Source organism: Ochlerotatus camptorhynchus, unplaced genomic scaffold (assembly GCF_037179485.1).
Source record: "Ochlerotatus camptorhynchus isolate MF236.1 unplaced genomic scaffold, CSIRO-AGI_Acam_v1.1 ptg000041l, whole genome shotgun sequence".
In the NCBI taxonomy this organism is placed as follows: domain Eukaryota; kingdom Metazoa; phylum Arthropoda; class Insecta; order Diptera; family Culicidae; genus Ochlerotatus; species Ochlerotatus camptorhynchus.
In genome coordinates, this window is record NW_027040532.1 from 778582 (window position 1) to 806361 (window position 27780).

Consider the following 27780-nt stretch of genomic DNA (forward strand, 5'->3'; position numbering starts at 1 on the left):
TTTTTTTTCGAAAAAGTGTGAATACCATGTAGGGGAAATGGATGTAATGTCGGCCTAAATTCCCCTAATTTGGTCCTATACATAAATTCAGCAATCGACTAAATTTTGAATAGCGATCAAAAATATCCATTAGTACCGTCCCAATGACACGTTCATCTAGATAAAAGCCTTTTTCGACTGCGCTAAGGGAGTACCTATAGCTTATTAAAAATACTCATGATGCAGTAAGCATTAAATTGTCATGGGATATGTTTGGTAATGATCAGTAATGAGAGTTTCTACTATTTCTTGTTAAGATAATTTGACAAAATCACTGATATAATGATTTTCTACAACCGCTATTTTTTTTCTCGCTAGAAGTCATTTGAAGTTGATGTACACTGAACCAAAACATCCGCAATACTTCGAATGATTATTGCATTGCTCGAGCCCTTTAACAATATGCATTCGGATTTCGGATGATTTTCTTATGGTTGAATTCGTCGTCAGATGATGAACATCCATATGACTGTCATCCAAATACAGGATGATTTTCGTTTGAAAATTAGCTATACAACATACGGTACTCAGAGGACAAACATTTAAGAATAGTGTGACATGCAAGTACTTTTAATTAGATTTATGATTTGATTATGTACAATTCCACACTGAATAGCCATAATAAGCCATTCCTTCATGTATACAAAAAAAAATTCGTGGTGGAGAAAACCTCCTCCACCACGAATTAGCCAAACATTGGTTTTCATCCTTTACCTTTACTCGTAACAGCTCTGATAGCGATGCATATGCTTCCACCTCGTTTGTCAGCTCAGATCAGCAAATGACGTTCGATAGAATTATTTACATCATCGTTTTGAATGATTTCCCGCATAAACGCGAACCATCACATGACCTTACCGATAATGGTTATAAATTGTTTATAATCCCTGCTAAACTTCAACTGAAATGGTTATGGAACTTTACATGAACGTTTGTGTGATAAAGTTTTAACCTTATGTATTATGGTTTTTTGGAAGCGAACCTTACAAATAATGGGTTGTTAAGAACCATTACCATTCCAAATTCTTGTTTTCTCCATACATTATCGGAAAGAGAACTATATTAGAACGTTTTTACTTATGGTTTGAGAATATTAATGGTTATGGTTATGGTAGTCAGTAAGGTCCATTAATGGTTTTGTATTATCGCTCAACTTTACGTGAAATATATCGTGAATTGGTAATCAGTAATTTACAGGCAACCAATTCACGATATATTCCACATAAAGTTGATCGATGTTACAAAACCATTCATGGACCTTACTGGTTACCATAACCATTACCATTAATGTTCTCAAACCATAAGTTAAAAGGTTTTAGTATAGTTTTCTTTCCGAAAATGTATGGAGAAAACAAGAATTTTGAATGGTAATGGTTCTTAACAACCCATTATTTGTAAGGTTCGCTTCCAAAAAACCATAATACTTAAGGTTAAAACTTTATCATTAAACGTTCATGTAAAGTTCCATAACCATTTCAGTTGAAGTTTAGCAGGGATTATAAACAATTTATAACCATTTTAGGTAAGGTCAATTTATGGTTCGCGCTTATGCGGGTTGCGTTATGGGGCTGAACCAATACCATATGCATTTCCATTTAGTATGACAGTCATTCTGCAGAGAGCATTACGCATTTCAACTGAAGGCCTTATCCCTTCTCATAACAAGTTTCATCCAGTATTCGAGAGGAAAATCATCTGATTTCAAAACAACCGTCATCCGGTTGCAGCTATCATTCGAAAAAGTGATTTCGGTGTTTTATTTTGAATGGTCTGATGTTTCATTCGATCAGAGGATGATGTTTGTGTACAGTGTAGAAGTCCTCTGTTGCCAAATGAAAAGAAAGGGAATCTTTCGAAAACCGTGATGCGAGTTCAACTGTTTTTCTCTTGGCGTGACTCATTATTAGGTTCTGCAGCGTGACGTCACGAATGAACTCAGTGTTAATCGGCTGAACCTTTTTGACAGTTCAGTGGTACTGTTTACAAGCACTTAGTCGTTTTTTCGAAAAAGTATATTCTAAAATTTCCGAATTTTAACTTGAAAATTGTCGAGGAACAGCGCATTGCAAGGATGTTGCTCGTGAACATTGCAGAAGTGTGGTTTACATCTCAGTGCAGTCTGAAAAATTATCGAGAAAATCTACCCAAGAAAAAAACGACTAAGTCCACGTAAACAGTACCACTAAACTGTCATCAGATTGAGGTTAACCCCGACGGTGCAAAACCTAATACACCGACTCTAGGACGAACCAATGTAAAATACTGTGGTAGCCACAGAACGGTGCTGTCAAAACCTCAGCATCTTCAATGATCCATTGAGCGTCACGGTGGTCGATTGAAACATGGATTTGTCAATACACCGAAAATAGTTTTCATATATTTACACTGAAAAAAGTTTTCACTTAGCTTCTATTAGGAACGCACATAATATTTTTCCAATAACAAAAATAATGATTTTTATCTGAATATCACAAAGCATAAGAAATTCTATATGAGAAATCATATAGATTTCATTGGACACATAAAGTTCATATGATTTAGTGGTGAAATTTCCAATTATGGGATCACATGAAAGTTATGTGAAATTCACATGGATATTTTCCACTGGTTATGTGATTTATTTTATGAGTGTAGCTATAGCTTCCATTGGAAACGCATATGATTTTCATCCATAATCAAAAATAATGGAAATCATCTGAATTTCACATAACATTAATGTGATCACATGAATTTAGTATGATTTTTCATATGAATTTCATCGGCCTCCTAATATTCATGTGATTTTGTGGCGGGATTTGCAGCTATGTGATCACAGGAAAGCTATGTGAAATCCACATGGATTTCATCCATTACCATTACCACACACTTATTCTAGGTCGGTAAAATCTCCAACAGCCGATTACCTCGGCATTTGCTTATGATGATATCTCTGCAAAATATCTGTTTGTAAGCTGATTTCTCAGCGAAACATTATTTGTTAGCTGAGTATCGGCAATTGTTTTAATGAATCTCAGCTAAATAAATTGCAGAACTACTCGGCTGTTGGAATCTCAGCGAAAAAATTTAAGTGTCTATGTGATAAATTTTTGAGTGTATGTATGTTGTAATTTCTTAGGAATTATTAGAAGATTCGAGGCCAGCACATACGTTCGATGAAGGTAGGCTGATGGTTGTGAGTCCAAGAAAATAGTTATTTGGTATCTCTACAATGAACTCTGATCTGAACTCTAAGACCAGAAGGTCCCGAAGAAATGTGCTCAACTTTTTAGCTCCGCTCTGGTGCTATCTTCGGTCTCAAGCTAATCGATGCACCGCTCGAAACATAGGAAAATCCACGAACCCCTCATTTTATCTGTTAAACTTTCATAGCGAATCAAAACAAACATAGTGTAGTACTAGAATTTCGACTAGAATGGAGTACGTTAATCGATTTGCTTGGGAACAATAGGCTAGTCCTGGGACGGGACTTGAAATCGGCTATGCAAATATTAATCATGTTTCAACTTGTAGCAGCAAAACAAAGCTAACAAAGTGAATATATTACTCATTTGATGGCATCTACACAACCAACCACTTTTGCTGAATAACATAAACATCAAAAATGATTTTTCAACTACTAAACAACCTGTACTCAGCTAATCAACTGTGTTAAAAGCTGGCCAGACTGAGCAGTTATAACATGTTATAACGGTTGTCAAATAATTGCAACACATAAACCACCATCAAGATAGCGCTATAACATGTTATAACCATAGAGGTAACTCTAAGACTAGAAGGTCCCGAAATAACGTGCTCAACTTTTTGGCTCAGCTCTGCTACTCTCTTCGGTCCCAAGCTAATCGATTCACCCCTCGAAACATAGGAAAATCCACTTACGCCTCATTTTATATGTCAAAATTTCATAGCGAATCAAAACAAACATTGTGTAGTAGTAGAATTTCGACTAGAATGGGGTACGTTAATCGTTTGCTTGGGACCAATAGGCTAGTCAAGTAGTGAGCCAATTTAAAATCGTTAGTTTCGTATTGATTGTTGTTATGACTCTGTAGTCTGAACAAGGCATTAGAGCTACTTTGGAAGTATTTTTACAGTCATCTAGATTTATTTTTAGACATGTGCAGTTTTACAGCCTTTACTCTGCTCCTTTACAAAGTTGAAGTAACAAGTCAAGAAAAGTGATTCATGTGCACTATTATAAAGCCTCTACTCAGCGGTACTATTGTAGAAAGTCATGTATATTTGTTTACGTCAGTTCAAAGTGTTGGCGTAGCGAAGTTGGTAGTGTCAAGGTTTGCCAATACGGTTGCTTAGAGTTCGATTCCAGGTTTCGGTTGTGTGTTTACAACTAACTTCGATTAATTTGATTCTCTCACAGCAAAATAAACTCAATCAATTGTTCCAACAATAAAAGCGTAAACAATATTTAACCCGGCTTCAAGAGAAAACTGTGCAGTGATTATTGGATAACCAACCAGGAAAAGGCTGAATTTAAGCGCCTTTCAAGTTTGCACACAACTAAACAGCAGGCTGTTTAGAAGCGTAAATGGAAATGCAACAAGAGCTTCCCAACAAACAATTAAAAGTCACAAATAAGCATACACATTGAATAAATGCTCTATAACAGTGTACAATGCTGAATAAAACAGGATGTAGAATTATGTGCTGAAAAAAGCTCATTGAGATCGATTGATGCGCCTTTATTCCACCGTTTGCTCTGATATGATCAATTTCCTTATTAAAAGCTTTATAAACGTTGATTGACTTCCCAATTCAACGCCAGAAGTTTGATCTAATAACAAACTGAATAAGTGTAATTTGTACATACATTGACACTTTAATTCGACTGTTGTCAATTGATTTAATAAGATGCTTTATTAGACGTCTAATAAATATACTCCAGCTCCATTATTAGATTTCATTGCATTACTTTACAATATTGCTGAATAAAGGTGAATACAGTCAACATAATTGCTCTTATACCACTATGCGCCCATGTTGTAATCACATGATTTGTAAATGCTTTATAAAGGACGTATTAGATTCATTATTCGACAATACTGATTCAGTCTAACAGCAAGGCGAAATCAGTAGAGTAGTGGTTACCGTTTCCGCTTTCCAATTAGAAGGTCGTAAGTTCAATCCCAAGCTCAATCCTTTTGTGTTCTACTTCTAATTAATTTAAACAGTAATCATCGATCACATGACTCACGATAATGAATGCATTGATCTAGTTTAGAATATAACCGAGTATCCTTTCTTTCGACTTGGAGACGTGAAGAGGCAACATTGCAACATTGCATTGGTCTCATTTAAAGCAACGATGAATGAATTAATCATTCCCACAGGGCCTTGAAGGAGCTAGAGTTGCGATCGGGAGTGCTGATAGGTATTTACTTTCATGCAAGCTTTTATTGATTATTGAGTTGCCCATATGATGAATTCTAGGATAGCTCAGATGACAAGGCAAGCGGCTGGTGATCGGAAGGTACATGGTTCGAATCCCATACAAAGACAAGTCTAAGTATTTAATAAATTTTCTAATATCTGTGTGGTGCCGAGCCACGTCAGAAATAATGAAATACAATACAGTCCGCATCGTGCTCTCTTGCCGTGCGGATCTATTTGCTTTTTGCTTAAGGAAGTGTTACTACTACCTAAAGCTACAACAAATTTAAACAGCACTTTTCAGTGCTCAAACTGTAAAAATTTTCTACCTTGTTCAACTCCTCTTATTCCTCTTCGATCCTTGTTTGGACCCTACCCGAGGTAATCCTTCTTGGATATCGATTTGGAAAATTCCTCTTCGATCCTTCAGATTCTTATAGTAATCTGCTTGGAAGTCGATTTGGATAAAAATTTACTGCCGCCATGGCGCCTAAACGCAAAAGAAAGGGGCAAACTCTTGATCCCCCTTCTGATGAAATTAATTTGAGTAATCAATTTGATTTGCTCACGGATGATGAGAATGATCCATCATCCCAGAAAAATTCTAGTAAACTTTCCCGGCTTAATGCCAAGAAAGAAAAGATTCCCCCTATTGTGATAACCACTACCGATTTCCATGCTCTTCGCATGGAACTTTTGAATTTCGTGAAAGTTAAGTTTTCACTACAAATTGGACGTCGGGGTGAATGCCGTGTATTGGCTGAAACCTTGGACGGATTTAAATGTCTTCTCAAGTATCTTACTGAGAAGAAGCACAAATTTTTTACTTACGACACCAAAACTGAACGTGTGTTCAAGGTTGTCATGAAAGGACTGCCCAGTGGTGAATCCCTGGATCAGATCAAAGATGAACTGGCAAAATTACTTGGAGTTGTGCCACTCCAAGTAATCAAAATGAAAATGAAATCCCGTCCTGGCGATTCGCGCAACGGGATTTCTAATGATTTTTATTTAGTTCACTTCAAGTCTAGTGAACTAAACAACCTTAAGGCCTTAGAAAAAGCTAGCCTTATGCTCCATGTCCGAGTGAAGTGGGAACACTTCAGGAAGACTGGAGGAAATTTCCAAAACCTCACTCAGTGCCGTAAGTGCCAGGGATGGGGTCACGGAACTAAAAATTGCTACATGCCAGCTAAATGCATGAATTGTGGTGATTCCTCTCACGCAAAGGACGACTGTCCTGTGAAGGAAGATCCTAAGAAATTTAAATGTTCAAATTGTGGTGAAAACCACAAATCCAATTTTTGGGAATGTAAGACTCGCAAAGCGATCCTACAATCTCGTTCTAACCGACAGGTAGGAAACGCTCCACGTTTCCGAACAGGTACAAATTCCTCTGCTGTTAACAACGGTCAGCGAGGAACAAATTCTACATTCGTACCCGTAGGTACAAATATCACCCCTGCTTCAAATGTTTCATCTGTACCTACTCCCCTCGCTGCTAACAATGTTCAGCGAGTTAATGGAGCTACCTATGCTGCTATTGCAGCGGGTAGAAATCAAAATACTAACCAACGTTCTAACGGAAATTTTGACAATTTTGACTTAGGAAGCATTACTGCCCCTAAAATGGAATTTTTACAGAATTCATTAATTGACATGATTTCTGATATGCTTAAATCTAACTCCATGTTTGATGCTATTCAAACTGGAGTAAAATTTGCTAATAATATTGTCATGACTTTAAAATTCAGTAATGGATTTTAAAGCATTAAACATTTTAAATTGGAACGCTCGATCTCTTAAAGATAATGAAGACGAGCTATTTAATTTTTTGAGAGTTCATAACGTGCATATTGCCGTTATAACTGAAACGTTCCTTAAACCTGACCATAAGGTTAAGAAGGACGCAAATTACTTGATTTATAGAAATGATCGTCTTGATGGACCCTGTGGTGGCGTTGCCATCATTATTCATAGACGAATCAAGCATAAAATTCTTTCTTCATTTGAAACCAAAGTTTTTGAAACTTTGGGAGTTTCTGTTGAAACAAAATTTGGACAACTTACGTTTATAGCTGCCTATTTGCCATTCCAATGCGTAGGCCAGCAAAAGAATTTTCTCAAGGGTGACCTCCAGAAACTTACCCGTCATAGGTCTAAATTCTTCATTATTGGTGATTTTAATGCAAAACACCGCTCATGGAATAATCCTCAAAGCAATTCCAATGGTAATATTCTGTTTGATGATTGTTCTGCAGGTTATTACACTATTCAATATCCAAACAGCCCAACATGCTTTTCTTCTGCAAGAAATCCCTCAACTATTGATTTGGTCTTAACTGATTCATGTCATCTTTGTAGCCAATTGGTTACCCATGCTGACTTCGGTTCTGATCACCTTCCAGTAACTTTTGAAATATCCCAAGAAATAATTTCTAATCCCAACAGCTTTACTTTCAATTACCATAGGGCTGATTGGGAGCAATATCGAACATTTATGGAATATAACTTCGATCCAAACATTCCTTTGCAAACCAAAGATGAAATTAATTATGCTCTTGAATCTCTGACTACTTCTATAGTTGAAGCAAGAGCTGCCTCAGTACCAAAATGCGAGGTTAAATTCGATTCAATTATAATAGACGATGATCTTCAGCTCTTGATCCGTCTTAAAAATGTCCGTAGGAGACAATTTCAAAGAACACGCGATCCTGCCATGAAAGTTATCTGGCGGGATTTGCAAAAACAAATTAAAAAGCGATTCTCTGCCCTGAGGAACAAAACTTTTGAAAATAATGTTTCTAAATTAGACCCGAGTTCCAAACCCTTTTGGAAACTCACAAAAATTTTGAAAAAACCTCAAAAGCCAATTCCAGCGCTTAAAGAAGGTGGTAAAATTTTGATCACAAATTTGGAAAAAGCTCAGAAACTTGCTAAGCAATTCGAGAGTTCCCATAATTTCAGTTTGGGTCTTACTAGTCCTATTGAGAATCAGGTTGCTCGGGATTTTCGGAATATTTTCTCTCGGGAAAATATTTTTGATGATTCCTGGGGGACTGATTTGGACGAAGTAAGGTCTATAACTAAAAAATTTCAAAATATGAAAGCTCCAGGTGATGATGGAATTTTCTATATCCTCATCAAAAAACTCCCAGAGAGTACCTTGTCTTTCCTGGTAAAATTATTTAATAGATGTTTCCATTTGGCATACTTTCCTGATAAATGGAAAAATGCAAAAGTTGTTCCAATTTTGAAGCCGGATAAAAATCCAGCTGAAGCTTCTAGCTACCGTCCAATAAGTTTGCTTTCTTCAATAAGTAAACTTTTTGAAAAGATAATTTTGAATAGAATGATGCTTCACATCAATACGAACTCAATTTTTGCAGATGAGCAGTTTGGATTTCGCCATGGGCATTCAACTACTCATCAACTCTTAAGAGTTACCAATTTAATTCGTTCAAACAAATCTGAAGGCCACTCAACTGGAGTTGCTCTTCTAGACATAGAAAAAGCATTCGACAGTGTTTGGCATGAAGGTTTGATTGCTAAATTGAAAAAGTTTAATTTTCCACTTTATATTATGAAATTAGTTCAAAATTATTTAACTGACAGAACTCTGCAGGTAAATTATCAAAATTCCAAATCTAATCGACTACCTGTTAGAGCAGGAGTTCCTCAGGGTAGCATTCTTGGGCCTATATTGTATAACATTTTCACTTCGGACCTCCCTGATTTGCCTCAGGGTTGCCACAAATCTTTGTTTGCTGATGACACAGGCATTTCCGCTAAAGGAAGAAGTCTTCGTGTTATTTGCAGCAGACTTCAGAAAAGTTTAGATATTTTCTCTTCTTATTTACAAAAATGGAAGATTTCTCCCAACGCTTCCAAAACTCAACTTATAATATTTCCACATAAGCCCAGGGCTTCCTTTTTGAAACCTAGTAGTAGTCACATAGTCACTATGAACGGAGTTCCAATTTCCTGGTCAAACCAAGTGAAATATCTTGGATTAATACTTGACCATAAATTAACTTTTAAAGATCACATTGAGGGCATTCAAGCCAAATGTAACAAATATATAAAATGTTTGTATCCTCTTATTAACAGGAAATCCAAACTTTGCCTGGCGAATAAACTTCTAATATTTAAACAAGTTTTTAGACCGGCCATGCTTTACGCTGTGCCAATATGGTCTAGTTGTTGCACTACCAGGAAAAAAGCACTTCAAAGGATTCAGAACAAAATTCTGAAGATGATTTTGAAGTTGCCTCCCTGGTACAGTACTACCGAAGTACATAGAATTTCGAATGTTGAGACTTTAGCACAAATGTCCAACAAAATAATTAATAATTTCCGGCAAAAATCGTTACAATCCTCAATTGCAACGATTAATTCCCTTTATACTTAGATAAGATTTAGTTTTAGTTATTTAGTTTTAAGCTATCAATTGTTATACTGACATGCAGGTTTAAAAAAACCTGTTTAAAATACTGAATTGCCAAGACAGGAACAATGTAAAAACACTTAGATATATATCATAACATTTAAGGCTGGTAAGTTACTGTAGTAACTGGAGCACCTAGGTTAAAAATGAAATGTAATTTATTTTGAATTTAGAACAAATAAAGAGTTAAAAAAAAAAAAAAAAAAAAAAATGAAATACAATACACTAAAGAAACACAACATTTCCCTGTCTCTCCCCGTCCTTCTTATTTTCGGGTTAATTTTCCCACAGTTGAATAATCGTTTAATAAATGTATAATAAAGTCTAATTAAACGTTACTTCACATGAGAATCAAGCGTATACAGAGCATCACTGTTTTAAGGAAGCAGTGATGTCTAATAAACGCTGAATAATCAAAAATTGTATCGTATAAACTCTGTTACAACTCATATAAGTCGAATAAAAGCTTCTCTACAACCTTATACAACACCAAGTAGTTCAATGTTGTGGTTGATAAATTCTCCAGATTTGTGTGAACAAAGCCTGAACAGAAGTTATTATTAAAAATAGTACAAGTACTGTTAAGCATGCAGTTGAATAAAAAATGGCCAAGAAGTCGTTTCTTCAATAAACGATTGTTTGTTGGGTTGTTCCAACCATCCCAACAGCCATAAGGAGCTGACTAATTTCGCCAGATTTGCTTGTATAGAGGTTGAGTAAAGGTTGCCTCCAGACATGGAAAATCATTTGCATTCATTTCATATATTCATTTACATTCATTTGCCTCTAACTTTTTTCATCAACAGCATTCTGCAAAATGATGTATAGAGGTTTTGTAGGTTTTGTTATTAGCTACAACTTGCTCATAACTTAAATCTGTATCTCTTATGCGTTACGAACTAGAGCGGGCAGAACTTGTTACTGTTTTTCAGTGAATGTAAAATACATTCACTGAAAAACAGTAGTGGCTTCTGTTTGCTCTGGTTCGTCATGCATAAGATATACGGATTTGACTTGTTAACAAAAGTTGTAGCTAATAACAAAACCTACAAAAGCTCTTTACATCATTTTACGGAATGCTGTTGAAGAAAAAAGTTAGAGGCAAATGAATGTAAATGAATGCACGAAATCAATGCAAATGATTGTCCATGCCTGGTTGCCTCATATCGTATAACAGTTGAATACAGCTTAAGGCATATACAGGGAAAGTTATACATTATACAGATTATGGGTAGCGTATATCAAAGAAGATTTTACGTAGATGGATTCAAATTTTATTTCTGAAGCCTCCGTCGTGCCTGACATGGCCGAATGAATAACGTGGAATTGTATTCATTCAAGGTATAAGAATTTCTCTAATATTTCTAGATGGAGATGTCACAGACCGAAATGCTCTTTAATGAATAATAGGTAGATGTTTTATTTTGATTTTAAACTTCATACACATCATTTCACTAGAAAGGGGTATTACACTTCTTCTTTTTTTTATCTAGATCACCACTTGCCATGCTTACATATCTTTCGCTCATTAATCACTAGAAAACATGATTTCCTTTTTCACTATGATGCATCATCACTATCTACTGTGAAGGATTTTTATCTTTGCAATCACCTAGAATATTTGTTTTTTTTTTCAATAACTGTTTCGAGGTGTTCACCTTTTTTGTCTTTTTCTTATGCATTGTTTCGAAAAATAAATGAATCATTTTGCACCTAATCAGAAAATAGGAAAAAATCTATAGCATTGAAAATAAACTTTAAATAAAACATACATAAAAGATAATACATATCACATTACCTCACTAACTCAACTTTGCATACTTTTTCAAAGCATTCACTATATTATTCTTCCGGATGTGCTATTTCATTCCATTTCTATTATTACTACGATGAAAGAAACTTGACCATGTGTACATTATATGTATGTCCTAGGAGCAGTAAGTAAATTAAAGTGAGCAATCGAAAACATTCAAAGAAAAATATAGAACCTTTTCACAAAACGATTTAATACATACCACAAATCCAAGTGAATATTTCAAAAATCTGCCTAAAAATAATCAACGGCGTAAAACGTAAAAAAGCAACCAATCCGTTTCATTTCTTTCAAAAAACATGCTTATGTTAAAAAGAGGCACACATTAAACAAAATTTTGTAAATCATTTTTCTAAAAAAATAGGTTTATATGCAGAATCATACTGTACAAATTTATCAAAACCCTATATCGAAAGAAATACTATTACTCATATACACAAACGTAGTTAACATATACAAAAATTAGAAGAAGAAAAATTATACACGCATTAATTTTGACTAAATTCGCTCCTTTGTCCCAAATTCGAAGTTAAAAATGAACAACAGATGAGAAACGCACCACACGTCGCTAAAATTGGATCGTGAAATTTATTGTGTTACGATTATAATATGTCCTTGTCCTGCTATGAAAAAAAGGCTGTTTCTAAATTTTACATTCTGTCCTAGCTTTATCTAACCTCCTACAACAGTTTCACTGACTTGCACGCTGACTTTTTAACGTTAAATGTTGTTATGCTTTCTTTCATTGTTTGTGTTAGTATTGTTGCCACTTTTACTGTCGGCAGTCTCTTGGGTAGAATAGGTAGATGTTTGTTTCATTTATTTAGGCTACACATTAGTACACTTAAAGACGCGCGCGCGCGCGCATCTCTACTGCTGTTACCCTCCGGCGTACTGGTTGGGATTGTAGAACTGAGGTACTCCCTGTGTGAATGACAAGAAGAGAAGAACGATACATTTGATTTAGTTAGAATTTATTATTATTATTTAGCTTTATTTAGGAGGCTTTCAGCCTTAGTTAGAATTTGGGGTCTAGCAATTTCTTCGCATTTTTTTTTGCTCGAGACGAAGGAGTGTCGAATTTCGCAAACACGGACATCAAAATTGAAGAAGGAGATAACTTTTTTTTTAGCTCTTGATTTTAAAATACTTAAGGCTGTTTTCGACGTTCAATGGGCCAATACAATTGTCCCAAGCAGGGATGTTAGCAGGTCACTTTTAAGTGGCTAGGTCACTATTTTCAAGTCACCAAAAAGCGAGCCAAAAAGTCACTTACAGTTTTTTACGACCAACGTTCAGACTAAATCGCATCAAACTACTATTAAAACCAAGGGGCACGCAAAACAAAGAACCGGTGCGTTGAAGTTAACATACAATCAAAAGTACTTTAAAGTAATTAATGCTTTTTGAAGTAGTACTGACGGTAATTAAAATTATCCATCCGTAATTAATGTAATTAAAAGTATTGAAAATGTAATTAATGTACTTTAATTACGAAATTTCAACTGTAATTAATATTGTTAAAAGGTAGTTAATGTTCTACATTGTGTAATTAATGTAATTAAAGCAGTTGTTAATGGAATTAATTTAATTACAGCCATTGCCTGCGTTGGAGTTATTGCGTGCCCCTAGATTAAATCATACAGGTAAATTAAGGCTCGATTTGGTAACCCATTTGTGTTAGAAAGATTAATTAAAAATCAGCGTGTAAAGTCTAACTAGAAGAGTAGCGAACAACTGGGAACAATAACTGTCCAATTGGGTTGTTTAGGGGTATTGAGGTAAATCTAGATAGAGCTGGAATTAGGGCCTAACAGTTTTTGTAAACAATGTTTTCAAGGCTCACACACGCAAACCAACATCCTTATCGGGTAGGGGAAGTCTTTCCCTACCCGATGAGGATGTTGGTTTGCGTGGGTGTGCCTTGAATTTCTAGAAATCATCATGAGAAGTCATTGTTTACAAAAGCTGTTAGGCCCTAATTCCAGCTCTATCTAGAAATACATATTCGTTATCTTCATTAAAAATGGAACCGAAATCCAAAATTTCATCAATTTTGGTACACTGGAACTATTTTAAATAAGTACGATTACATTAGCAAAAATCACCATCTTAGCTCCCCTTGGTGGGACTTTGCATGGGATCGAGCTGTCAACGAATAGATTTAGTGTCAACGATCAAAAATTTAAATATTGATTTAAAAATCGAGATGAATGTATAAAAATTGGTATATTTTTCGAAGTGAAACAACCCAATTGATATTGACGGAATCACTAATGTTTTGATTTTGTCCACTTTGTGATCTAGACTTTCCGTCTAGAAGTGAGTCCGTCACCTTCAAAAAATTTGTCAAGATTAAAAAAATTCAATTTTTTCCTGGAATCCGGTTTTTTCAACTAAGATCATGCCTGTAACCACTAGGCTGCAAAATTATTTCAATTGGGCTTCAGAAAAATCTCCAATAAAAGAACACTGGTTGCTGCGCATGCTGTTCAAGCTCATCTTGCACATTAGACAATTTCTCATTTATATGACACATTAGGGGCTGTTCATTATCTACGTAGACAGTTTATGAGGGGGGGGGGGGAGCAATTATCCACGGCCCATACAAATTTAATTTTTTTATGGACAATTGTCTACGTCAAGAATATAAAAAAACGGTCTACGTAGTTAATGAACAGTTGCTTAGACAACAAGTTTTTCAAATTATCTGCCCCTGTAAATTAATTTTTCGGTAAGGTACAGGTACGCATGTCTCATCTGGGAATACGTTCAATATGCGCGTGTGTATGGCTTACCACCGGAGGTTTCTGAGCATGAGCTAGCGTTAGTACTGGGCAAATATATATTTTTTTTTTGATGATGATGGTCCCACCTTCTACCCCTACAAAGGTTTGAGCTGGACGATTTATCTTTAAGATAATTAAATATGACATTTTAACCAGGTTGGCAAACAAAATCGAACTGGTTTCAGTTACAGATATAAATTCCCTCTAGAGTTTACAGTTGCTTCACAGCGATATAAATGTTGAAAAGCTCAGGCGTCCACCTCTTAGTTCGCCTTTTTTGTCCACCTAAAATATTCATAAGTATTACAAGCAATCAAGAGTTAATGATCAATCAACAAAGCATCATATTACACTAGTAACCCCGCAATCTGATGCTATCATAATTTTCAGTAATGTCAGGAATGCTCACGAACCCCCAACATTTGCCAGAAAACTTACTACTAACTCAAGGTATCTTCCAAATAAGCTTCAAAATTGCATTTTTTTTTATCAAATGTTAAATTCAGTCCTCTATATCCGTAATACGCGCGCGAGGCTCAAACCTTTGTAGACTACTTTTTTTTAAATTAATCTACTATTAAATCAAATATTAAAAATCCATCATCACCCTCGTGGCGAACAGAAATAGTTTTTACAGTGCTACAATAATTATTAAAAAGTCGTTATGACAGCTATCCATACAAAATAATCTGTTAAAAATAACTTCGTCAAGATACATAATTTGTCAATTCATAAAAAAAATCACTGGATAACCGTTCAAAAGACAGTTTTAACGTGTGAAATGCAATGTCTCTTAAATTCTGCTAATGTTGTTGAACGTTTAATGTGTCTAGGCATCAAATTGAAAACATTTATTCCTTTAAAAAATAATGAATTCTGTGAAGCACAAGTCAAGAAATGTGGTGTTCTTATTTCATCCGCGTTTCTAGTATTATATCTATGAAAGTCACTTCCTCTTTCAATTCGATCACACAAATATCGAGGCAGCAAACCGTTAACTACTTTAAAAATGAACACCATAGTCAAATATACAATTCTTTGCTTCACCGACAACCATTGTAAGGCGTCTAGCATCAAAGTTGAGGAAGTGAATCTATTACATCTCAAAATCAAACGCATTATTTTATTCTGCAAGCGCTGTAATCTCGATATTTGTGTTGCATTGGACAGAAATAAAATGGATGGGCAAAAGTCTAGATGAGGAGAGATGATTGATTTGTATAGCTGTATTTTACTGGCAATAATTAAATCGTTTTTCAATCGACATAGAATTCCATACTTCTTGGCAATTTTCTTGATGACATTGTCAATGTGAGAGTTAAACTTAAGTGTGTCATCAATAATCACGCCAAGATATTTAATCTCCTGAACGCGATCAATAGTCTCATCATCAATTACAACAGAGACGTTCTCATTTAATCGATTCCGCGAAATTACCATAAATTTAGTTTTACTTGTATTCAATATTAACTGCTTACACTTCAACCATCTACTTAGATACTGCAAATCTTCATTCAAGTGTGAGACGGCAACTTCTAAATCTTTAGCTGCAATGAATAACACAGTATCATTTGCAAAAAGGTTAATGTCGCAAAACCGTAAAACACGTCGCAAGTCATTAATAAAGGGTGATACGGTCAAAATTTGGTCAAGGGAAAACGCGTGTAAATCGGTGAAATCGTTTATTTAAAAAATCAAATTAAATTTCTTTTTCAAGTTCAATTAGTATAAAATTCAGGAAAAATATTCAGTTAGGCTTCCACTTTTCGAAATCCGAATTGCCGGGCCTTACGCTTGACCCCTGCCATCAGATTTTGTACAGCCACCTTGTCCACCTTCTTCGCCGCAGAAAGCCAGTTTGCCTTGAACTGCTGCTCGCCCTTAGCAGTTTTTTTGGTCTTCTTTAGGTTCCGCTTGACAATAGCCCAGTATTTCTCAATTGGGCGGAGCTCTGGCGTGTTGGGAGGGTTCTTGTCCTTGGGAACCACCTGCACGTTGTTGGCGGCGTACCACTCCATGGCCTTTTTACCGTAATGGCAAGGTGCCAAATCCGGCCAAAACAGTACGGAACAACCGTGTTTCTTCAGGAAAGGCAGCAGACGTTTATTCAAACACTCTTTCACGTAAATTTCTTGGTTGACAGTCCCAGAACCTATGAAAATGCTGCTTTTCAAGCCACAGGTACAGATGGCTTGCCAAACCAGATATTTCTTTGCGAACTTTGACAGTTTCATGTGCTTGAAAACATCTGCTACCTTTCCCCTTCCTTTTGCCGTATAAAACTCCTGTCCCGGAAGCTGCTTGTAGCCGGCTTTGACGTAGGTTTCGTCGTCCATTACCACGCAGTCAAACTTCGTCAGCATCGTCGTGTACAGCCTCCGGGATCGCGCTTTGGCCGTCGTATTTTGTTTATCATCGCGATTTGGAGTCACTACCTTCTTGTAAGTCGATAGTCCGGCCCGTTTTTTGGCTCGATGCACGGTTGTAGACGATACACCCAGCTTATTTGCGGCATCTCGGAGAGAGAGGTTAGGGTTTCGCTTGAAACTACCGGCAACTCTCTTTGTCGTCTCAGCGGCTTCCGGTTTTCGATTTCCCCCCGATCCAGACTTCCTGGCTGTCGACAAACGTTCCCCAAACACTTTAATTACATTTGTAACGGTTGATTTGGCAACTTTTAGCGATTTTGCCAACTTTGCGTGCGAGTAGCTCGGATTTTCGCGATGCGCGAGCAAAATTTTGATACGCTGCTCTTCTTGCTTGGACGGCATTTTGACAACTGAAGAGTGAATTCCAAAATCAAAATAAGAGCAACATTCTACACACACACACCTTCAAAATGAGGGGTGTTCAGGTTTTTTAAATGCAAAATTGAAAGAAATACGTCAAGTTGATATTGACCAAATTTTGACCGTATCACCCTTTATACATAATAAATAAAAGGGGCCATAATACACTTCCCTGGGGCACTCCAAGGTTGTTCCCCACGGGACTGGAAACAGAATCATTAAAAACAGTCCGTTGAGTTCTGTCAGACAAATAGCTTTCAAACCATTTATATGCAGTACTCGTAATTCCAAAGCGCTTGATTAATGTACTTAACAGTAAGGGCCTAGAAATTATTTCAAAAGCGCGTTTCAGATCCAAAAAAAAACAGCAACAATCGTATCTTTACGCTCCAAGTTGTCTTTCCACTTTGTGTGTTTTCGGATCCAACTGAGTTTTCAAAAACTTACGAGTATCTTCGCAAGGTTGTTTGGACTCTTTCGGTTTAATCACAATGACTGGACGAGTCTTCCGATTATCTGGTTTGTTACTTTTACTATTACTGTTACTATTAGTTTTACTTTGACTAACACGACTATGTCTTTTTACAACATCCGCAAAACTCGCATTTTCTTGAAAAACAACATCATCATCATGATCACTATGACTAATTACTAATTTACGTTTTTTGCGTCTGATATTTTGGTCCGATTCCGACTGAATCGTCCTAGATGAACTGCACTGATCATTCTTTACAGCTAATTGGTTTTTCGCATCAATTTAAAAAGAATGAACTTTTCATATTATCCAATTTCTCACAAATTAAATGTTCAAGACCATTTACATTTATTCTTATATCTGCCATCCCGCTTTTAACCACGATGTCCACCTGAGCAGCAATGTGATCTCGCATGCCAGTGATCGAGTCCGAGAGTTGAAAAACCTTCTTCATATCTTCCTCTATCCTTTTGACGCGCGAGATCAGATCATTCTGCTCGTCACAACTCTGATCTGATAGACAACTATCACACTTGAACAGAACATTTGCATTATCTGCTATAAGCCTCGCCGCAGTCTTCGTGAGTGCCGCACAAGCGAAATGGAACGTTCCATTGCACGGACCTACACATGTAACTGGGAGCCCACTCATAGCAATAGACTGCTCGCATACATTACACACATCCATTTTACCAAATTAAACGCTAACACTGTTAGCAGCAGACATATACAGGGGAGGAGAACACAAAATAAAATTTTACCGCCACAGCTCACTATACAAAAGCAATAGCGCGCCGGGGGGGAAATACAAAATTAAACAAAAACTTGTTGCTAGGCAACCTTTCCTCTACTTATCCTGTTAGAAAAACACCACGGGCACGCGTTGGAATAATCCTTTCGCGGCACACGCCACTATTTCACACGAAATTATGAATTTATTTTCACAGCACTACTCAACAAAAACACTACTTTATACGCCATACTACCATAGAGGTAACTCTAAGACCATTGGGTCCCGAAGAAAATCATTATTATTTTTGGCTCACTCAGTACCAGAACAACGGTCCCAAGCAGTCCCAAGCTATTTCACTCACCCCTGCATGTTCTGCATGAATCCACACACCCCTGATGTTATCTGTCAAACTTTCATAGCGAATCAAAACAAACATAGTGTAGTAATAGAATTTCAACTAGAATAGGGTACGTTAATCGTTTGCTTGGGACCAATAGGCTACTAAAGTGGTGAGCCAATTTAAAATCGTTAGTTTAGTATTGATTGTTGATACTACGCTACTATATGAGAAAGTAAAGCGTGTAATCCGGGAGAAATTTCCAGCTGAGCTGTGCTTCGACATGTACACAAGGTGTACGTGGTGTATACAATGTATACTATACATGGATGTGAAAAAATAAATCCACACATCGCTACATTTCCTCAATCGGAAGTGGAATATATTCTATGATGATAATAAGAATGACTGCTTCCTTTGTAAGACGGAGGAACACCGGATAGCATCTTCCCCCAAGCCGAAGACTGGGAAGCAGCTAGATAAGCAATGACAGGACGAAGAGCAGAGCGGTAGAAGCAACCGGTGGAAACTAACGATTTTAAATTGGCTCACTACTTGATTGGCCTATTGGTCCCAAGCAAATCGATTAACGTACCCCATTCTAGTCGAAATTCTAGTACTACACTATTTCTGTTTTGATTCGCTATGAATGTTTGACAGATAAAATGAGGGGTTCATGGATTTTCCTATGTTTCGAGGGGTGCATCGAATAGCTTGGGACCGAAGATAGTACCAGAGCTGAGCCGAAAAGTTGTGCACGTTTCTCCGGGACCTTCTCTGCCCATAATCGCAAGTCAGTCCCATCTGTAAAAATCTGGAAATGAGTAAACGGCGTTCAAAGATGTTTCAAGTTTTCTGATTTGACACTTATTTTGGAGTGATAAATTTAAAAAGAAACATACAATGTGATAGAATGCATCTATGTTTACCGAAAAATATTGGAAAAAATATCGTGAAATTTCTATTTTATGGCCAAAATCTGAGTGGGACTGACTTGCGATTACATTTAACGTCAATGAGAAAAATAACCGCAAGACAACAAACTCACACCGTAGACAACGGTAAAGTCACCGACAAACCGACATGAATGACCATACAAAGTACCATCACATTTCTGATCAAAGCACAAAACTGACATCTGCCGCCGTGTTCGCGAACAATTGGTATCCTTTTTTTTTTTTTAATTCTTTATTTAAGAGATTTTTAGCCTTAGGCTAGTTCATCTCTAACACAATGGGTATCCTAGTCACGAACACGCATGCAAAATGTATGAGTTGGTTCGTGTCTAATCTATTCCGGGCTAATTATTTTAATCTAGATAGAAAATTTCTATGGTTTTGACAGATGGGCTCGCTGCACATTTGAAAATGCCGTTATAGATTCTCGATCAAGAGTTAAGTTTAAGTTTCATGTCGGTTTGTCGGTGGTAAAGTCACGCACAAAGCTGGAATATTTTGTTCTGTGGCAAGTGTTGGCAGCTTTTGTGAACAGAACAAATCACGTTGCCAGATCGTCTGATTATAATTCCGTGAATCTGTATATAGGATTACTACTAACTACTGTATTGTATTCGATTAGCTACACTGCCGTTCGACGCATATTTGTCCCAAGTGTTATGGAGGTTTATACATACACATGGGGCAAATGTGCGTCCACAGGTTCTTCAATATTGAGTACAATCCGATTTTTCAAAGACTTTCCAATTTCCAAAAATCCCTCTTTGATGTGGACCGCTTCAAAACAGCATTAACATACCTCTGCTGCAGAACTCTCGTTGGTTTGCCCACCGGCCGGAGCCCCTCCTGGTACGAAGTAACCAACCTGCGGTGTCGGCATAGCAGGAACGGAAGGTGCCATTATAGCTTCCGCTGGCCGACTAGGTGCCGCACCGGACGGGTTGAACACATCCACGTAAGAGTTTTTCAAAGCTGAGAAAGAAATTTTTAAATTTATAGATTACCATAATTGTTAGTTAAACAGAGTTTCAAATTACGCACTTCGGTTCCTCTGCATTTTGAACATGTTGGACTGTAGCGTTGGAACTTTAGTCGGTTCGCCCATCTTCGTTGAGGCCGGTGCGGCAGGCATGTGGCCTACAGGCTGAACCTGCGTCTGAGTAGGATTTTGAGCACCGTTTGGATCAGCATTCAATGAAGTTGCCGCTCCGTAGTTGCCACCACCAACGGTTGGTGTTGGTCCAGGAGGAACAGCGGTCATTGACATTGCTGTTGGCGCTGCAACCGGCGCAGCCATAATTGGAGCTGGTGGAGGTGCTGGGCCACCTGGCATTAAGTCTGACATTTTTGGTGGTGGCTTAAACGCTTCCTCCCCGGCCTCGTCCCCATCCTTATTTACCCAGCGTTTCTTCTCGGGATCCCACACGATCTAGAAGACAGTATGATAATCGACCACTAAAATCCTGTAATGCAGCAAAATCAATACTTACGGTTGGGTTCTTATCATCAGGAAGAATCATTTGATTTTTTGGTTTCAACGATAATTTGTTCCATATTCCACCGAACCAACCGGAATTGCTGCGAGAAAAACAACGGTTGAATATTTTTTTTTTTTAAAAAGCAGTGACTAACAAATTACATTACCTCTGGGCATTTCCGATCAGTTTACCATCCTTGGCGGGAGGTGCCTTCTTTGTTGGTTCGTTGGCCGTTTTCCCGGATGAACCGCTTGGTTGGCCTTGCTGTTGAGACTGGGCTTGATCTGCTGGCGACGCATTAGTGTTGTCATTGCCATCTTCGAATCCCGGTCGATTGGACACCGAATTTGGCATCGAAATGGAGGGTTTTGGTATCTGTTTAGGGGCGAGGGGGGGTTGAGAAATTACACAATTAGTTCCAAGCCTTAGCCGACGATCGGAATAAAATAGATAAAAAAATTAAGTCCAAAAATAAAACGAATCAAATGTATTGTAATAACATAAATTGAATAGAAAAGACTGAGATTGGCTTTTTTTTTCGCTAATGCTCACAACAAATGTGATATATATTTCCGGCTTTAGTGCTATATTTCATCTTTTGCTAAGGCTTTCTTCTTCATTTATATTATTATAATACATTTCACTTTTCTCTACACAACAACAACGATAGATGACACAACATGGTTTTAAGTTACAATCAAAACAATCATTCGGTGATAGTTTCACACTCAAGATTTTTATATTTCCGAATTAATCACAAGATTGAATAGAAGTTACATAGGTGGAAAAACGAGAAAGAAAACTATCATTTAAAACAACCGCTTTCGGACGAAAGGGCATCGAAAAACAGGTGGGGTTAGTAGGAATATTATGGTTTTATTGTTTGATTATCGTCAATCTATTGTCTTAACATTCGGTGCGAATAGATTATCGTAAGCCGTGATTGTACTAATGTGGCATGATTTATGCACTACCAATTCTAATATATAGGTAGGGAGTTTTGTAACACGTTGGTAAATCATCCAATAATAATTAGAAAATTGAGGTTAATATATGTTCTAACTTTGAAAAACAAACAAGTACGTTCATATTGTATGTTAATTGTATATGGACCATATAGCAATGATCTCAATACTTCAGCAATCAAGCAGCTTATATTACCACACAAGTATAATGTAAAACATTTAACCTTAACTATTTGAATTAACACTGACTTCAACTAATTCACTAGTTAATAAATTTTGACACAGCATATTCTATATTTTAATAAATTTTGTATGTGTTAAAAAAACAAAATGAAATCTTTGTGTGGCTACAACTAATGGGAGCCCAACTAAAACCACGGAGAACAAAGCATATTAGACGCAATCGTATGTCTGGCTAGAATAACTATATTGTTCAATTGTTTTAGAGATAACTCGAAACTATACTTAATTTTACTAAATATAAAGCTCTGCCAATTTAGAATCGGTACACTTCTTTTTGTCTGGTACAGCGCTCCTAATGGTCGGGTCTGGAATCTTTTGACAGAAATTTGTTTACAATGTCTTTCTCTTGAAGTCCAGTGCAAAAATTTTACAAAAAGTTTTACAATTAATTCTGCACAAAAGATATGAAAACCCGAAATGGTCGCATGGAGTTAAAAATAGCCAAAACCATCGTCTGTGCAGCGCTGAAACGTTTCAAGGAACGTTTGTCTGTTTCCCTGAAGGTGCAATCAAGGCGTCGAACCGGTATAGTGGACCGGAAACTGCGTCAGAACGACATGAAGGCTTCCAAAGCAAATCCAGGACTTTCGGACGTGAATGTGGCCAACAAACTCGGTGCTTCGGTTTCTTCAAGTATCGGGCTTTTAAGCAACCGAACCAAATGTAAAGCAAAACATTACGGCCAAAACGCGGGCCCGAAAGCTGTATGACCAGGTGCTAACCAAATTCAACGGATGCATTCTTATGAACGATGAAAGTATGTCAACATCCGAGACAGAAGTTTTATGTTTCAGGGGTCGCGGAGATGTTCCCAAGAAATAGAAATTTCCCGGTAAGCTGATGATCTAGCAAGGAATATGCAGCTGTGGCCAGAAGACTCCGAATTTCATCATAACCAACAATATGGACGAACAGTCAACGAATGCCTGAAAAAACGTGTATTGTCGTTCATTAGGTCCCACCGGGGCCCCGCTAAGTTTTGGCCAGATTTGGCGAGTTGCCACTACAGTAAGAATGCGCAACAGTGCGTGGTCTCGCGATAATTTGATAGACGTCATTGAGAAAGGGGTGAACCCCCCAAACCGCCGATTCGAAATGTATCATCAATGCTGAAGAAGGGCGGAAAAATGGTTGAGGATGCTATTTCAATGGCCAGATACTGGCAAAAAGCAGCCGGTGAGGTTGACCACCAGCTTGTGCAGAAGTTGATGGCACGTATCAAGCGCAAAGTTCAAATTTTAATTCGAGAGGAATAAAAATCGCAAAACCCATATTGTATCTTTAAACTACAATAAATACATCACATTTTCTTCTAACAACGTTTTATTCTAAACCAAACAGATTCGGCGATACATGCGATTGAAAGCGTACCTATTCTAAATTGGTAGGGCTTTAGAGGGCAACAATTATATTCCATAGTTGGCTCATCTATATTTTTCAATCAAACACGACGCAGGCAAAAGAACTTAAGAATTCCATAACAAACACTTATGAATTTTAGCCACAAGAAATCAGTATGAACTTCATTGATTTGCCTTATGAAAAAAAATAATTGACAAAAAATAATAAATCGGAGCAGACTTGAACCGAACCATGGACAATGAGATTACGGGGCCCTATGTTGACCACTCGTCTTTCAATGGTTGGAAAAATGGAATGATTAAAGGCGTATAAGAGCTACCTCATGTTACCCGAAAATCATTCATAAGTCACGCTTATGAAATTCATATGTGTTGTTCATAAGTCGAACCTAATAAAATTCTTAAGTCTATTTGCCTCAGTGAACTTCAAAATACAACTGTGTTTTAATTGTGTTGATTCAAGTAAACTATTGTTGGGAAAACTATATTTTAAAATGTTTGTTAAATGAATTGCTCTTCATTATCGACATATTTAGGAAGTTTTTTGCTTCTTTATCGACTTCAAAAACACCACCGCAAAATCTTATACAATGTGATAAAGCACTTTCAACCTAGATTTGAACCATGTTCCTCTGTGTAAGAGCGAAGACATCATATCAAGAAGACTGGCAACTTTGCCAGAATCCAAGTGACCGATACAATAGCGCTGGGCCTGAGTGAAGGTGGAAGCAATTCCCATGTACATATTTGAAAAAGCATTGTAAATTAATTAATAACTTTTCCATATTAAAATCAGTTGCATTCGAGCTTGCATGTGTTGTTATATCAGCGAAAAATATGGCAACTCAAAAAGCTGAACTGTAACTTGACCTCTGGACGTTTGTATTTCAGAATGGGACTGATATGCGATTACTTTGCTTGATGGAACAAACTGAATTGATATTGTTTTCACATTTTTCATGATCCAAGTCCGTAGTACGCAATATGAAAGTAAATGCCAATTGATAGTGGATAACGTTGGTATCTCAAAATTGACGAAAATCCATATGGGTATGCGATTATAGGCAGTAATCTTTGCTATCAACTTCGTTCGAAGCATTTACCTTTGAGCGGCAGATGACGCGATTGTACCTGTCTCATAGCGTTCGTATGAGAAAATGGAAGAGTTGCCATTCTTCTTTATTTGTTGTCTTCGGTAAAAGCCACCTATATTATCGCCTACTCTGGGGTTCACAAGTTAAATGTATGTGCATTTATGATGATGACTAAAAGATGTAGGGGAATTTACGAATTCTCGTCAATCTAAACAGCATCCACACTTCTATTAGAAATTTCTCAGCTTCACACACACACATATGACGAAGTTGTTTGTTTACATTTATCTGCTGCTTGCTATTCTATCCATTACAATCGGCAAAATTGTCCAAAACGGTTTGAAAACGATTTTACAACGCTCCAAACTTCTCAGGTGAGTGTGACTATTATCGGCAGCCTTTCCATTTGAACTACGCGTTAACCATCTGTTCTATTATCGGCAACTCGAAATCAGCCGTATTTTGTACTGCGTATATTTTATTTGAAGAAAAACCTGACATAACAGGTTTGCTCAGTCGTAAAAATGTAATCAGATTGAAGCTGAAAGACTAAGGAATCGTTTGAATACATTCAGTGAAGTGTTTTGGTGAGAAAATACAGCGAAATTAATGTTTAAATTTTGGTTGCCGAAGCCATCATTTGCCCTAAATAAATTACATTGACGGTTGCTAAAATTTATCAAAGTTATAGTTGAGTTGAGCATAAGATGAACATTTGAATTTATTGGGTACACTAAGGAAAAGGAACGTTTTTTTCCTCTGTTCGGGGCCTAACACTACTGCGACCAGTAAATTGATCTATTGTAGTATATCCCGTGTCCTTAGTTTAGTGCATGTCATATTACCATAGAGGTAACCCTAAGACCAGAAGGTCCCGAAGAAACGTGCTCAACTTTTTGGCTCAGCTCTGGTACTATCTTCGGTCCTAAGCTAATTGATGCACCCCTCGAAACATAGGAAAATTCACGAACACCTCATTTTATCTGTCAAACATACATAGCCAATCAAAACAAACATAGTGTAGTACAAGAATTTCGACTTGAATGAGTACGTTAATCGATTTGCTTGGGACCAATAGGCTAGTCAAGTAGTAAGCCAATTTAAAGTCGTTACTTTCCACCGGTTGATAGTAGTCAGGAGCAAAACTGACTTTTCTTGAGTTCACTGCCGGCGTATCTTTAAATGATTCAGTGAGGGTGTGAACTCCAATTAGCCCTCGTTTAAATTCAGAAAAATGTGGTAAGATTTGAACACTGCTTACCCTGCATCCGTTCTTCCAGGAATTCGAAAAGCCTCCAGGGGAAGTGGTCGGACCATAACTTTTTCGTTGCAAGCGCTTAGACTCCACGTGAGAAGAAAATCTCCTGTAGTTCGGGCAATTCCGCATCCTTAGGCAAATTGTGAAAAGATTTTCGCTTGGTAACTCCTTGTTTATTTGCGAACCAAACAAACAATGTTTAGCTCACAACAATTTTGACATTTATGTTAAGATGCCGTCTGCCGGTCATCGACGTCGATGGGCAGCGACACTAGCACCACCATGTTTGTTTTGATTTTCTATGAAAGTTTGACAGATAAAATGAGGGGTTCGTGGATTTTTCTATGTTTCGAGGGGTGCATCGATTAGCTTGGGACCGAAGATAGTACCAGAGCTGAGCCAAAAACTTGAGCACTTTTCTTCGGGACCTACTAGTCTTAGAGTTACCTCTATGGTATTACCATAGAGGTAACTCGAAGACCAGAATGTCTCTCTGGTACTCTCTTCGGTCCCAAGCTAATCGATGCACCCCTCGAAACATAAGAAAATTCATAGCGAATCAAAACAATCATAGTGTAGTACTTGAATTTCGACTAGAATAGGGTACGCTTATAGATGTACTTGGGACCAATAGGCTAGTCAAGTGTGAGCCAATTTAAAATCATTACTTTCCACCGGTTGTCAGAACCCTAGTCTTAACCACTTCAACCTAGGGAACAACGAATATAAGATTAGGAATCACATACATGAAGACTAACTAACTAATGTTTTCTTTCATCATCCTCGGTGGACAAAGCCGAGTCTTGTCACTATCAACAAAGCATAAAAAGTAACTAGGACTAAGATGTGTTCTTTTGATTACTGAAAAATCCTGTTCCCCTAGTTTGAAGTAGTCAGGACTAGGAATCGGTGGTAGATCTTACATCCCGTAACGTACCACGAAAAGGTGATATTCCCCACGTTACGGCGCTAAAAATGGAAACGAGGCAGGAACGTTATAATTCCATTAGAATCACAGACAAAACGATTTCTTATGTAAATCATAAGTTTGGCGTATGAAAAAAAAAAATCATAGGTTAGCTTACGAAACTTAAAAAGTAATATAAAATGTAGCAGACCGTAATCGAATCGTTTTGATTATTGACTCCGTGATTTGTTCCCACGTCTATCAACGCTCAAAGGTGTATAAGAACCTCATAGTACCTCATGTATTACGATTATCATTCATAAGCCGTGCTTATAAAATGCATAACTCATGACTATGGAATGTCTCAGCATCTTATGAAATCAAAATTGTCCAGGTTTAGAGCTTCCATCCCGGGATTGTGACATTTTCCGTGACGAGCTGCAACTGTTCAAAAATTCAAATGACATCTTTTAGACATCCTTCCAAGATGGAAGTTTGATAAGAGAGTATTTAAACGATATGCAGTTGGTCCGAGATTTAAAGACCTCTGGATATTTTTCAAGACTTCAGGTTGATCAATTATTATTCTTAAGATATTCAACTGTTCATAAAATTCAAATAACGTCTCTAGATAATCGTTCAAGATTGCTGGTTGGTCAAATATTAGTGAATTCAGGTTGATCAGGAAATCTGAATATCTTAAACTAGTCA

General features: G+C 37.1%; 1 protein-coding gene across 4 annotated transcripts in view; it reads right to left on the reverse strand.

The window, feature by feature from the left end:
• Positions 1 to 11266: 11266 nt before the first annotated feature.
• The window catches only part of Sec16 (Secretory 16), a 56205-nt gene continuing 39691 nt past the window's right edge, over positions 11267 to 27780 (reverse strand). For all 4 annotated transcript variants that reach the window (XM_065236682.1, XM_065236670.1, XM_065236664.1 and 1 more), the window contains 5 exons: positions 21408 to 21616; positions 21254 to 21341; positions 20805 to 21192; positions 20563 to 20735; positions 11267 to 12608 (listed from right to left, as the gene is read on the reverse strand). In XM_065236682.1, coding sequence (XP_065092754.1) covers positions 12564 to 12608; positions 20563 to 20735; positions 20805 to 21192; positions 21254 to 21341; positions 21408 to 21616 — 903 coding nt within the window. In that variant the 3' untranslated portion in view covers positions 11267 to 12563. The remainder of the gene's footprint in view (positions 12609 to 20562; positions 20736 to 20804; positions 21193 to 21253; positions 21342 to 21407; positions 21617 to 27780) is intronic.